The sequence below is a fragment of the Canis lupus genome, chromosome 8, assembly GCF_048164855.1.
Source record: "Canis lupus baileyi chromosome 8, mCanLup2.hap1, whole genome shotgun sequence".
Classification (NCBI taxonomy): Eukaryota; Metazoa; Chordata; class Mammalia; order Carnivora; family Canidae; genus Canis; species Canis lupus.
The window spans coordinates 34211155-34223060 of NC_132845.1; the positions used below are offsets into that span (position 1 = coordinate 34211155).

Genomic DNA, 11906 nt, shown 5'->3' on the forward strand with positions numbered 1-11906 from the left:
GCTGTTATCAAAAAGACAAGAAATAACAAGTTTTGTTAAGGTTTGGAGAAAAGGGAACTCCTATGCACCGTTAGCAGGAATTATTAAACTGGTGTAACCTCTATGGAAGGTTCCCCCCAAAATTAAAAGTAGAACCACCGTATGATCCAGCAATTCCAGTTCTGGGCACTATCCAAAGAAAACATAAACAGTATATCAAAAAGACATATACTCCCCCATGTTTACTGCAGCCTTATTTACAATACCCAAAATACGGAAACAACCTAAGGGTCTACCAATAGATGAATGGATAAAGAAATTGTGATATATATACAATGGAATAGTATTCAGCCATAAAAGAGAATGAAATCTGGCCATCTGTGACAACACTGAGGGACCTCAAGGGCATTATGCCAAGTGAAATAACTAAGACAAAGACAAACAGATGATCTTTCTTAAATGTAGAATCTAAAACACAGATATAAAGCCTAGAGATATAGAGAAGAGATTGGTGGTTGCAAGAGGTAGGGTACAGGGGATGCAAGAAGGGGTGAACTATTCTGTTTGGTTTTGTTCTGTTTACACAAATGGAACAAAAATTAAAAAAAATAAAAATCTCACCTTTCTGTTAGAATTAAGCAAGAGAACCTTTAAAAGTGTCTTGAAATAATTCCAGGCATATAGCAGGAACTTAATAAAATAAATTGGACTTTGACTTCTGAGACAACAATAATTGGATCTACCCACTCTAAAGAGAAGCCCTTACTCAGAAGCCAGCATTTTGTAATTTTGGCCATGAAAATAATATCCTAACTGGTCTCATAGGCTCTCCCCTCTCCTCTGTCAATGGCATTCTTCTGCTGTCGGTGATCTTCTTACACCAGAATATGTCACTGCCACATTTTGATTCGCAGCTTTCCATGACCTGGCACCAGCCTACAGCAAGTTGCCTCTTATCTCACTATATCTTCCTGTACACCATATATTTCAAAATGACCAGGCATTCCCTAATGCTCTATGAACCGCCCCCCACCACCACCATCACCATGATTTCCACATTACTACTCAAGCTATCTCATCAATTTGGAATGCTTTGTGAAAGTCTATCCAAACAACTACCATCATTACTCAAATTTCTTACACAGCCACTCCTGGGCTTTACATGAGATTTTGCATTCCTCCCCTCTGGTGATCTGTGGCTTAGTTTAGCTTCAGTTCCACAATCCCCTCCTCTCTCCCAGGTCGGGCCTCAACTACTCTTCTTTGTACACAAGCTTCCACCTCTTCCCACCTTAACTGGGATAGGTCGGAGTACAACATTCCTCTCTTTGTTCTAATTCTGCATCAATCTTCTCATGACTTCTTTGGTTTCCCAGGCACCCTAATACCAGGAAACAGTGTGCCCTGGAGAACGGATGAAAGTATTCTAGTGAGTAGGAAGTATTAAGTTCCACTATAAATGAATAACTTTGCACTGTGATATGTGTCTCAATCTTGTGATTAGTTAATCTTCCACCAAGAAAGTGATGATCTTGAGGAAATTAATAAAGTCAAATTTGCGGATCAGGGCAGCCCGGATGGCTCAGTGGTTTAGCATCACCTTCAGCCTAGGATGTGATCCTGGAGACCCGGGATCGAGTCCCATGTCAAGCTCCCTGCATGAAGCCTACTTCTCCCTCTGCCTGTGTCTCTGCCTGTGTCTCTGCCTCTCTGTGTGTGTGTCTCTCATGAATAAATAAATAATTTTTTAAAAAATTTGCGGATCAGCAAGACCAAGGCTCAAAGCCTGGACTTGAATCAGTTTAGCAAGGCAGTTCATTTGAAGCCTGGGTTGTGGCCAACGCAGTCCATTACCAGCATCTCACCACACTCTCATTTAATTCCAGCAGAGAATAGGATTCATTTTTTTCATAAAAGTGCAGAGGAATATTTAGGATTTCCAAGGGTCGACTCAATCAACTAGTAGGCTAAAATAAGAATTGCTTTGACAAGTATGATATAATGGATTTAATCTTTAAAATTCTTCCTCTCAAAAAAAAAATAAAAATAAAAAGAATAAAAAAATAAATAAAATAAAATTCTTCCTCTCAAATGTTTTTCAAGCAGAAGATAACAAGAAAACTTGTCCAATGCTGATTTGTTCTCAATACTGACTTATAAACAACCTAAAATATAAAGAAAAAAAATGAACCAACAGTGTTTATATTTACAAATAAAGTACCTGAAGAAGAGAAATATGCTATCGTGCTATCATTATTCCATCCACAATCTGATAGAAGGAACTGTGAAGACATTATGAAAGCAATGTTCCTTTTTGCTTAAAAAAGAGACATGAACTGTGATCATTTGCTGTAACATCAATTTTAAATGCAATGATTTTTGTTTTAGTGTATTAGACATTTTCAAGCTCAGCCTTTCAAAAAAATATTTAAATAGGAAAAGGTTAACTCAGTGGCTGCAAGTGACCAAATGTTTTATAATGTTACCACGGTAGATCCAAACCCAATAAAAACAAGTTTCAAGTTAGGACTCAGGGGAGAAGAGTGGGAAATGTAAATAGGAGCCTGTGGATATTAAGAATTTTAAATTATGAAAGAACTTTACCAAAAGGGTTATTTAACTTATAAATTTTGTAATAGATAAAGAAAAAATGTTTTGACAATTATTTGATATGTCTTTCCTTTTAGGAAAAGACCAACTTCTCTTTACAAGCCAGGTATTATCTTACAATTAAGTGATTTTGGTAATGACAATTTGATATTTCATTTTTAAATTAATTCCAGATGTTGTCTCACTATTTCATAAGCTACACAGCTGATGACTACTGCAGGAAGCAACTTTATGATATTTGGGGTGAGACCTCTGAAAAATCCCCTTTTTCCTTCATTATAATATATCTCTTGAACAAGATGAATCATAGAAGTTGTTGTTCCTTTTTCTTCCAGTGCTATAAATTGAAAAAAAATCAGTGTAATTCAATATTGAATCTTTATACATTAAGATAGCCCAATGATTAATAAGAATTTACAGAGGCTAAAACGACTTCAGAATATACCTCTCTCTCTACTTATAGAATGGTCTTGTATTGTCCAATACAGTAGCCACTAGACATGTGTGTCTACTTAAATTTAAATTAATTAAAATTAAGTAAAACGAAAAATTCAGTTGCTTAGTCACATTAGCAAATTTCAAGTGTCTGATAACCATGTGTCACTAGTGGCTACCATACTGGATAACACAGATAAAAAATATTTCTATCATTGCAAAAAGTTCTATTGGACTTGAAAGTTTCATAAGGGACCTCAAAGGAGCACTTGGAATTGAGTATGAACTTTGATAGGGCAATGGAAAGGTGATGGGGTGGGTAGAGAGATTCCCCACCTGGAATGCAATAAAATCCAAAAATCTTACTAAAAAGAAAACAAATGTAAAAAAGAATCACGTACTGCATGACTCCTTAAATAATTTTCTGAGGAAGATAATAATAGAATTATGTAAGATTTTTTTCTTCTTGAAAAGTAATAAAAGTATTTTCTTAAAATTTAAATCTCTAACATTTCACTCAAGAGGAACACAATAGGTAACTCTCCCTTCTGGTTAATATCTCCTTGCTAGAGGGATTAAAATACAAATTCAATTCCACAAATATATTAAGTTCTTGATGCAGAATATAACAATGCAGAACTAGGGGGAAATTTTATGTTCATATTGAGTAACTGTTGACTTAATTTGAAGAAAGGAAATCTTTTCTATTGTTCATCGTGGTACTTCCTAATTATAAACTCCTTAAAGAGATCATTAGTAACTGGAGGAAATGTGGAAAGTCCCAAACAGAACATTGAAGGAAAAAAAAAAAAAAAAAAAAAAGAACATTGAAGGAGAAATAAAATTTAAATTAACAAAAGGCTCTATAATAAAACAATAAATTCGAGATGTGTGCCTTAAAAATCAGAGTCTGCTTTTGATTTAACAATTCTACAGTTTTTGTTTTTTTGAACCATTAATTTCTACTCATTTAAAACAACCTAGTTTTTTAATACTGTTTTTAACTTAATTTTTATTAATGCTTCATTAAAAATACTCTTAATCACTTTTTAACTTATTACTTCATTAAATAATAAAAAAAAAAAAAACTCACCTTGAGCCTGCATGCGAGTTCTGATAAGGTTCAGAGGAAAGGTGGCTATCTGAGCAAAAGTGTGAGACAATGTACTACATCCCAGCAAAATCATTATCCCAGGGTCTACAGACTCTGTTGCATGATGTTCTAGCCAATAATTCTTCAAAAGCTAACAAAGAAGATAGTAGTAAATATCCTTTAGCCACCATGCAAGTCTAAGTAGAATAAAGTTCACTGCTCATTCAATTTCAATAAGCATATTGAGTAGCTTCTTCATTCGAGAATTACACTGAGCATTTTCATAGATGTTATCTCACTTAATGCCTACAGAAACTTAATAAGTCAATATTGTCATCTCCATGTTATACATTTTATAAATAAGAAACTAATTCAGAGAAACTGAGTTATCAAGTCACACACTGATAAATAAGAATGAAGCTTAATCGTTTGATCTTAATAACTATTCTCTCCAAAATCTTTACAAAAGATTGTTCCTACTCCGTGTACAGAGGGGGTGATCTCCCTACTGTCCTACCAGGGGCAGGGCACACAGATGTTTTCAAATAAATGTATTCACACAGCCTCAGTTTGAATACTCCTATGTTTTGCATCTGTATGTCTGTGTTTTGTTTATTTTGATTTTGTTTGTTCTATTTTGCCTCGTTGTTTTGGTTTGTAATGACATTGAAAGACACAAGCAAAATTCTGGAGATTCTCAGAGGGATTAACAGAATAATGTAGAGAAGACTGCATAATCCACTCTATGTTAACAAAACCACATTTTCTAAACTTTTAGGAAAGATTCATCTTTTCAAATTTTCTTTTCCTTGAATAAAAGTGGCGAGAAAAAATTATCTTAAAATAGTAGGTTTAAAAGATCACTAAGTGCCTTTAGAACTGTTCATTTATCAAAGGATACAGCTTTACCATTATATACTGAGGCAACTGCCATGAAGTGTGTAATTTGATGCTTTTGAAAAAATATGTTTCAAAATGTCTTAACTCAGTGCATTCATCAGTCATGCAATAATGAAAAGAGAAATGTGTAACATCACTCTGGTAAGAAGGCAAAAGATATTGAACTGCAGAAATAAAAGAATGGAGGGAGCCCAACATAAACAGGAGCAATGAATTTATTTTAATAAGATCACAGAAGGAAGAAAACAAAGGAGAAAAGAAATATATGCTCTAATATTCAATACTTTAAACATCTATAAAAGATATACGCATTTTTTAAAGTGCTAAACAAAATTGGCTATCTTTCATGTGATTGTGGTACCACCTGCCAAAAATACCACTGGGCCTGTGGCTGGAGAGCTGTCCTTCTTGCACTGTGAATGAATTTAAGTGATACTAGTCACATACTCTGACCTGGTTCTGATGACCAAATGGTATATATTATTACAACAGCCTGCCTAAAACATACGTATGGTCATAAAAATGAAATGATTGGCTAGAAAAGGAATAACTCAGAATTCTGCCTCATCAGCAAGCACTACACTCAGGAGATTTGCCTTATTGCCTTATCTACATGCTGCCTCTCCCTCCATCCCCCCTAAGGACTCCCCCTGTCAATTCTCATTTTCACACCTGGACAATCATCTCAGCTTTCTCAATCTTAACTGTACATCATATTTTTCTAGAGAGTTAAAAACCTAGATTCCAGGCCTCCTCCCAGAATAATTAAATCAGAATTTCTTGGATGTAGCCCAAGAATCTTCTTCTTTTCTTTTTTTTTTTTAAGATTTATTTATTATTTAAGAGACAGAGAGAGAGAGAGCACACACGTGTGCAAATATGCATGCAGGCGGGGGTGGAGGGCAGAGGGAGAGGTAGCCCAAGAATCTTCTTTTTTAAACATCTACATGTAAATGATTTTGATATGCATTCAGAATTAAGAACCACCATTGTATCAGCATTTAGGTCTATAAATATGATCAGTAAAATCTAATTCACACACACACACACACACACACACAAAAACCCAGCAAAAAAGGAGTTATTATTAGAATACTAGACAACTATTACACAAAATGAAAAACCAAATAAAACCATTCAACTCAACCAAACTTCTTGGTCAGAAGCTACTTACAACTAGATTTTTAGAATGAAGACTATTATTATACCAAATTTTCAAATCTAACACTTAATGTCACATTATGAGAATAAACTCACCTCATAAACAGCAAAATCTATACCTGCGTAAGGTAGAATGCCTAGCAAGTTGGGACTATAACCTTTGAAAAAGGTTCTAACACCTTCTTGTTTGAGAAGCTTCTTGCCACAATCAATGATCCCTGAATACTGTCCAGTTTTACCTAGAGCCAGTCTGGTCTTTAGAACCTAAATGTGAAGAATATTATAAAAATATATTGATCAGATTCACTCAACTCCTCTAGGAATGCAATAACTGTATTACATTACAATATTTATTATCACAGAAATCAGAAAAGAAAGTAATCTTATATATAATTTTAGCTTCTCCCTACTTGGCTTTTAACTATTAACAGATGATATAATACCGAGTTTTAAAAAAATTATTTAAACAGGAAAATGTAATTAATCACTATGGTTTTGGTTGATAACATCTACTCAACCTTCTTTAATGTACTATCAGGTAACATACTCTAAAACAAATTCATTTGAGGTAACATTATTGCTTCAAAATAAAGCAACTGCAGCCAAATTCCAAGTTAAAAAATATATATGGTTATGTTAAAGTGAAGAAGCAATATGAAAAAAATGTATTCTGTACATATTTAAAATACATATTCTGGAAATTATTGTAACAGTGAGGCAGATAAAGTATATTCATTTAATATGATTAAATGTGCTTATAAAGCAGTAGCCTAACAAGATCAACATTCCTGTGCAATTCTCCTGATAGAAACTTACTCCTCATCCTCTTAATTTCCATTAATTTAATTTAAGGGAGGACTATAAATACTGGGAGAAAAGGTTCTCCAAAACAGCCAAAAAAAAAGGCATAAACTTTTTCTTGATTGGGCAAACTGTGTTTCTTGATGGAGCTGCCTCTGAGTCATCAATTGCAAGGCTTTGTTTCAAGAACTTCCCCGTAGCACCCCACACTTTCAATAACCCATTTTTAAAACTGTCTGCCCTCCCTAGGGCAGTGTACTCACTCCCTTCTTACCCAAGTAAATCTTCTCTGTCTACTTCACTGGCAGGTTTTTTCCCACTTACTCCTTAAATTAAGGTCTTCTCAAAAATTTTCTTTTCAGGATTAAAAAAACAAAACAAAACACTGCTTTTTTTCTATATAATCTCATGGCTTAAACTAGCACTTCTTTGCAGATGACACATCAAGACTTGAAATCTCTTAAGTCCTTAGTATCACATTTGCAACTGCCTGCTGAAAATCAAAACCTGGTTGTCTACCAACCACTCAAATTAAATATGTGCAAACCTGAACTCATCATCTCTCACTGTCTGGACTACTTCCGCCACTCTCAAACTCTGTTACATCACTCAGATGTAGCTCTCCTAAATACTTAGGCACAGAACCCAGACGAAGCATCACCTTCTTCCTTTCTCTCTGTCCTACCTTCCACTTCTCAGACTGTCAGTTCTCAAGACAGCTCTAACATGAGTCAGTTCCCTTTAGTTAATATATTTCAAGGCTTTACTATCACTTTCCTGAATGGTGGCAATCTCTTGCATGTAGTCATCCCATATCTCTAGTCTCTCTCACTCTAAAAAACTTTACCAAGATTATATTTCAGGCTCCAAAGTCTTTAATGGCTTCTTGTTTTTTAAGAAATAAAAATTATATTTCTTACACTGAATTCAAGAGCCTTTCTGGTTTGGCCTCAATCCATATTTGGATATGGATATTCAATATTCAATCCAATATTCAATATTCAATATTCAATCCAAACCTAAATATCTGCTCTTTTGCCTCCATTCCTTTGCTTAAGTCATTATTTCCACCTAAAATTCCTTTCCTCATTATCTCTGAATGTCCAAAATCTAAGCCAAACTCACATATTCTATTCATGTCTTTCATGAAACTCCTAACTGGAAATAATTTCTCCCCTCTGAATTTCCATAACACTTCATATTGATCTCCCTTCCAGGATTTTTACTTTCTATTTTGGATCATCATTATTGATGTACATGTTTTAGCTCCCCATCTAGGCTATAATTTGCATGATCAAAATGCTTGTCTGATTTGTCTCTGCATCTAGAAAAATACCTTAAACTTAGTAGCTGTGTAATACAGATTTGATTTGATTAATGATTAAGTGATTCTATCAGTCAAGCAAGCAAGCAATCAATGATTTTTTTATCTTCTTGATACATCTACAATACCACCTTGATCCTAAATAAACAAGCAAACAAAAGAAACATTTACTAGGGCCAACTAACACTTGGTATGAGATTTGAATCCTGTAGCTATTAAGCTGCTTATTGTACAAAATCCAGATCTACTTTCATTTATTTTAAGAATTATAATTTGTGAGGCACCTGGGTGGCTTAGTCAATTAATTGGGTATCCAAGTCTTGATTTTTGGCTCAGGTCATGATCACAGGGTTGTGAGATCAAGCCCCAAGTGGAGTAGAGATCAGCGTGGAATCTACTTCTCTCCTTCTACCTCCTTCTCCCTCTCCCCTTTCACTTGCTACCCCCAGAGCCCCACTCACACTCTTTCTCTCTCTCTCTCTAATAAATTGATAAATAAATCTTTTTTAAAATGTTATAATTTGTGTTGAAAGCATTACTTTACTTAAAGTTTTATAATAATACATACCTCCATGGGGTAAATACAGGTCTGGGCAGTTGCACCAGCCAATGAGCCAGATATAAACCTCTCAATAATTCCTATTTTAGCACCATCAAAACTAAGCCACTTCTTATACTGTATAAATAAAAGTATTGAAATGTATAAAATTACTGAAATGTAATATCTCTCTCTCTCTCTATATATATATATATATAGTTCCTAAGTTTAAAACATTAATTAGTATTATAAAATTATTTGAAAAAGTATTCTAGACATCTGATATTAGCATCTAGAGGAATACTTGATTTTAATTTTTATGCAATTAGTTGTCTAAGATAATAAGTAAGACTCCTCTATTAGGCCTCCAATTTTTTTTTCCCCACAAAATGAGCTAGCAAGAGTGAGTCATTTAAGCATATTCATGAATGTACTATTTCATAAAAAGCATGTAAATGACAAAAAGGGGGAAAGGATTGTGTATGTTATCTCTAAATAGACTAAAGCCCTATGCCTTACATATGCAAGGTACTTAATATTGTTTGATTACTGGATAATCAAGAATAGTAACAATGTGAGAGGCTCTTTCGTTACAAGAAATAATGAGTTACTCCAGTTAACTTACATAGCAGGGAGGTTACCGCAATGACACATATAGAAATAAGGAAAACAAATAGCATAAAGGTCCAGGCTTCACAGGAACTACAGTAAGTCAAGCTTCTTGGAGATTGAAACTAGAAACTCATTTAGGATCCAAAATAGCATTAGCAAACTGATTATCTTGTCACCTCCTAGGCAAGATGTTTTCCTGTTTGGTGTTTCTAGAGGCCTATCATCAATATGATTCAGCTATTCTCTATGAACTAACTCTAGTCCTCAAATCAGTAACTCCCTATCAGAAAGTGTGATTGGGGATCCCTGGGTGGCTCAGTGGTTCAGCGGCTGCCTTTGACCCAGTGCATGATCCTGGAGACCCAGGATCGAGTCCCACATTGGGCTCCCGGCATGGAGCCTGCTTCTCCCTCTGCCTATGTCTCTGCCTCTCTCTCTCTCTCTATCATGAATAAATAAAAAATCTTAAAAAAAAAAATAAAGAAAGTGTGATTGATTCAGTTGGTAATAGAGACTGCTGTATGTCCCTTGTACTAACTTCTCCTCCTTTTAGTAATATCTTCCTTCCTCCTTTTAGTAATAGAGCTGACTCAGCTGCAAACTACACTTCCCTCTTCTTTCTTGCAGCTAGGTTGTGTAGCTGAGTGACTAATTTTGGCCAGTGAGTAAAAAGAGAAGTTGAGTATGTAAATTCTGACATCTCTTTAAAGATGCTTATCCCAGACTATGCTTTCCTCCACCTGAGGAATGGCAAAAATGGAAGCAACCTCTGAAGCCATGTATTGAAGATGGCAGAGTGGTGTACTGCTAGCCCTGGACCCCTGGCCTCTATCTCATTAAGCTACTGTATTTTGGAATCTGTTCATTATAACAGCTTAGGATGAACCCCAACAAGAGCAGAAATTGGTTACTAGATGTGGGGTACTACCATAAATAAAACCTAAAATATATGACACTGGCTTTATTGTTAGGACACAGATATTACAGTCTAAAAAGATGATGATCTTTCTAATGCTTTGTGGAAATGCATGATAAAACTGCCTATGATAATTTGGAAGGTAGATCATGTGCTTTTCGAGCCTAAAGTTCTAGGAAAACTAACTGTAAAATCTCAGAATGGTGGTCGGTGTTGCCCACTCCTTGCTGCTTTTATCAAGATCTTTTAAGACATGAGCTAATGCAGCTCTCTGCTTTTCTGCCTCAGAGCCTTCTCCAAAGCCAATTTTCAAGCAGAAATGGAAGGAAATGGAGCGCTGCTAAGGGAGTTCTCTTAGCCTGACTTGATAGTCAAGAATGGTGGGCTTCTAGTCGGAAAAGCCACCTGCTCTGTACCACAACACAAGGAAAGGAGATTGTTCTAAAGAGCTTGCCTATCTGACAAAATCAGATTAGGGGTGTTGTCATCTGATTTCAGCCTATTGTTTCCATTGACATCAACATAGCCTGCTATAAAAATGAGAGAGAAGGGAAATGACTAAGCACAGGAGCTGGAAAATAAAATATCAGAGGAGAGATTTTTGGATGTTGCTACTCCATGTGATACTAACTAGAAACAGAGAAGTGTAAGAAGTTTTTGAAAGAACTGTATGCTAGAAAACCCATATGCAAAGCCTGTAACACCCTATGTTCTGTTGCTCTCTGAAGCAACTCTCAGGCCCCCAAACCTAAGCAGGCTTTAGCTGGCCATGGTAGGCACTTCCAGAGCCCCACCTACATCTGGACAGTTCTGTGCAGACTCACAGATTCACTTCACTGACAGAAACACATCAAAAGCAAAAGCCTCTCATCTCTCTTCTTTTTTGCCTAAGGGCCTTCTCTGAAGCTATGGGAGCCTATCCAGCCCAGAAGTCTGGGGAATTTAAAGTCCTAAGAGCAATCCTCATATAATATAGGACATAACCTGGTAGATAAATAGCTCAGCTCTCTTCCGTCAGACAGATAATTCTGGGAGCTATTCCGTACACTTCCTAGAAGTTCCCACAGAATCAAGCCCCTACCACCTATAGCTGAAACCTTACTTATACCCTTATATTGGCCCGTCTTCCTTCTGTGTCTCACTGTTCCTTCTTCCTCACAAATAAACTAGCTGCACCTAGACTCTATGGAGGGGGGAGGAGGGGAATTCAAATTAAAACAGTTGGTATTACTTCAAAAGTAGGCCTATACACCAAATAAAAGTCAGAGATTGTCAGTGTGTCAAAAAACAAGACCCAACTATATATTGTCTACAAGAAACTCACTTTAGATATTAAGACACATATAGATTAAATGTAAATGAATGAAGAAAATTATACCATGTTAACACCAATCAAAAGAAAGTGGGAGTAGCTATATTAACTTTAGACAGAGCAGACTTCAGACAAAGAAAAGTTACCAGGGATAAAGAAGGGCATTAACAATGATAAAGGTGTTTATTATCAAGAAGATGTAACAATCCTTAGCCCATAGGTGCC

At 35.6% G+C, this 11906-nt stretch overlaps 1 protein-coding gene across 5 annotated transcripts in view; it reads right to left on the reverse strand.

Annotated features, from left to right (window-relative positions):
• Positions 1-1998: 1998 nt before the first annotated feature.
• Positions 1999-11906, reverse strand: part of LOC140638075 (mitochondrial adenyl nucleotide antiporter SLC25A24-like) — a 49815-nt gene continuing 39907 nt past the window's right edge. For 2 of the 5 annotated variants that reach the window (XM_072834759.1, XM_072834758.1), the window contains exons 7-10: positions 8872-8979; positions 6275-6442; positions 4118-4268; positions 2151-2926 (exon numbers count right to left, since the gene is read on the reverse strand). In XM_072834759.1, coding sequence (XP_072690860.1) covers positions 2748-2926; positions 4118-4268; positions 6275-6442; positions 8872-8979 — 606 coding nt within the window. In that variant the 3' untranslated portion in view covers positions 2151-2747. The other 3 variants (XM_072834761.1, XM_072834760.1, XM_072834762.1) reach the window with 3 other exon arrangements.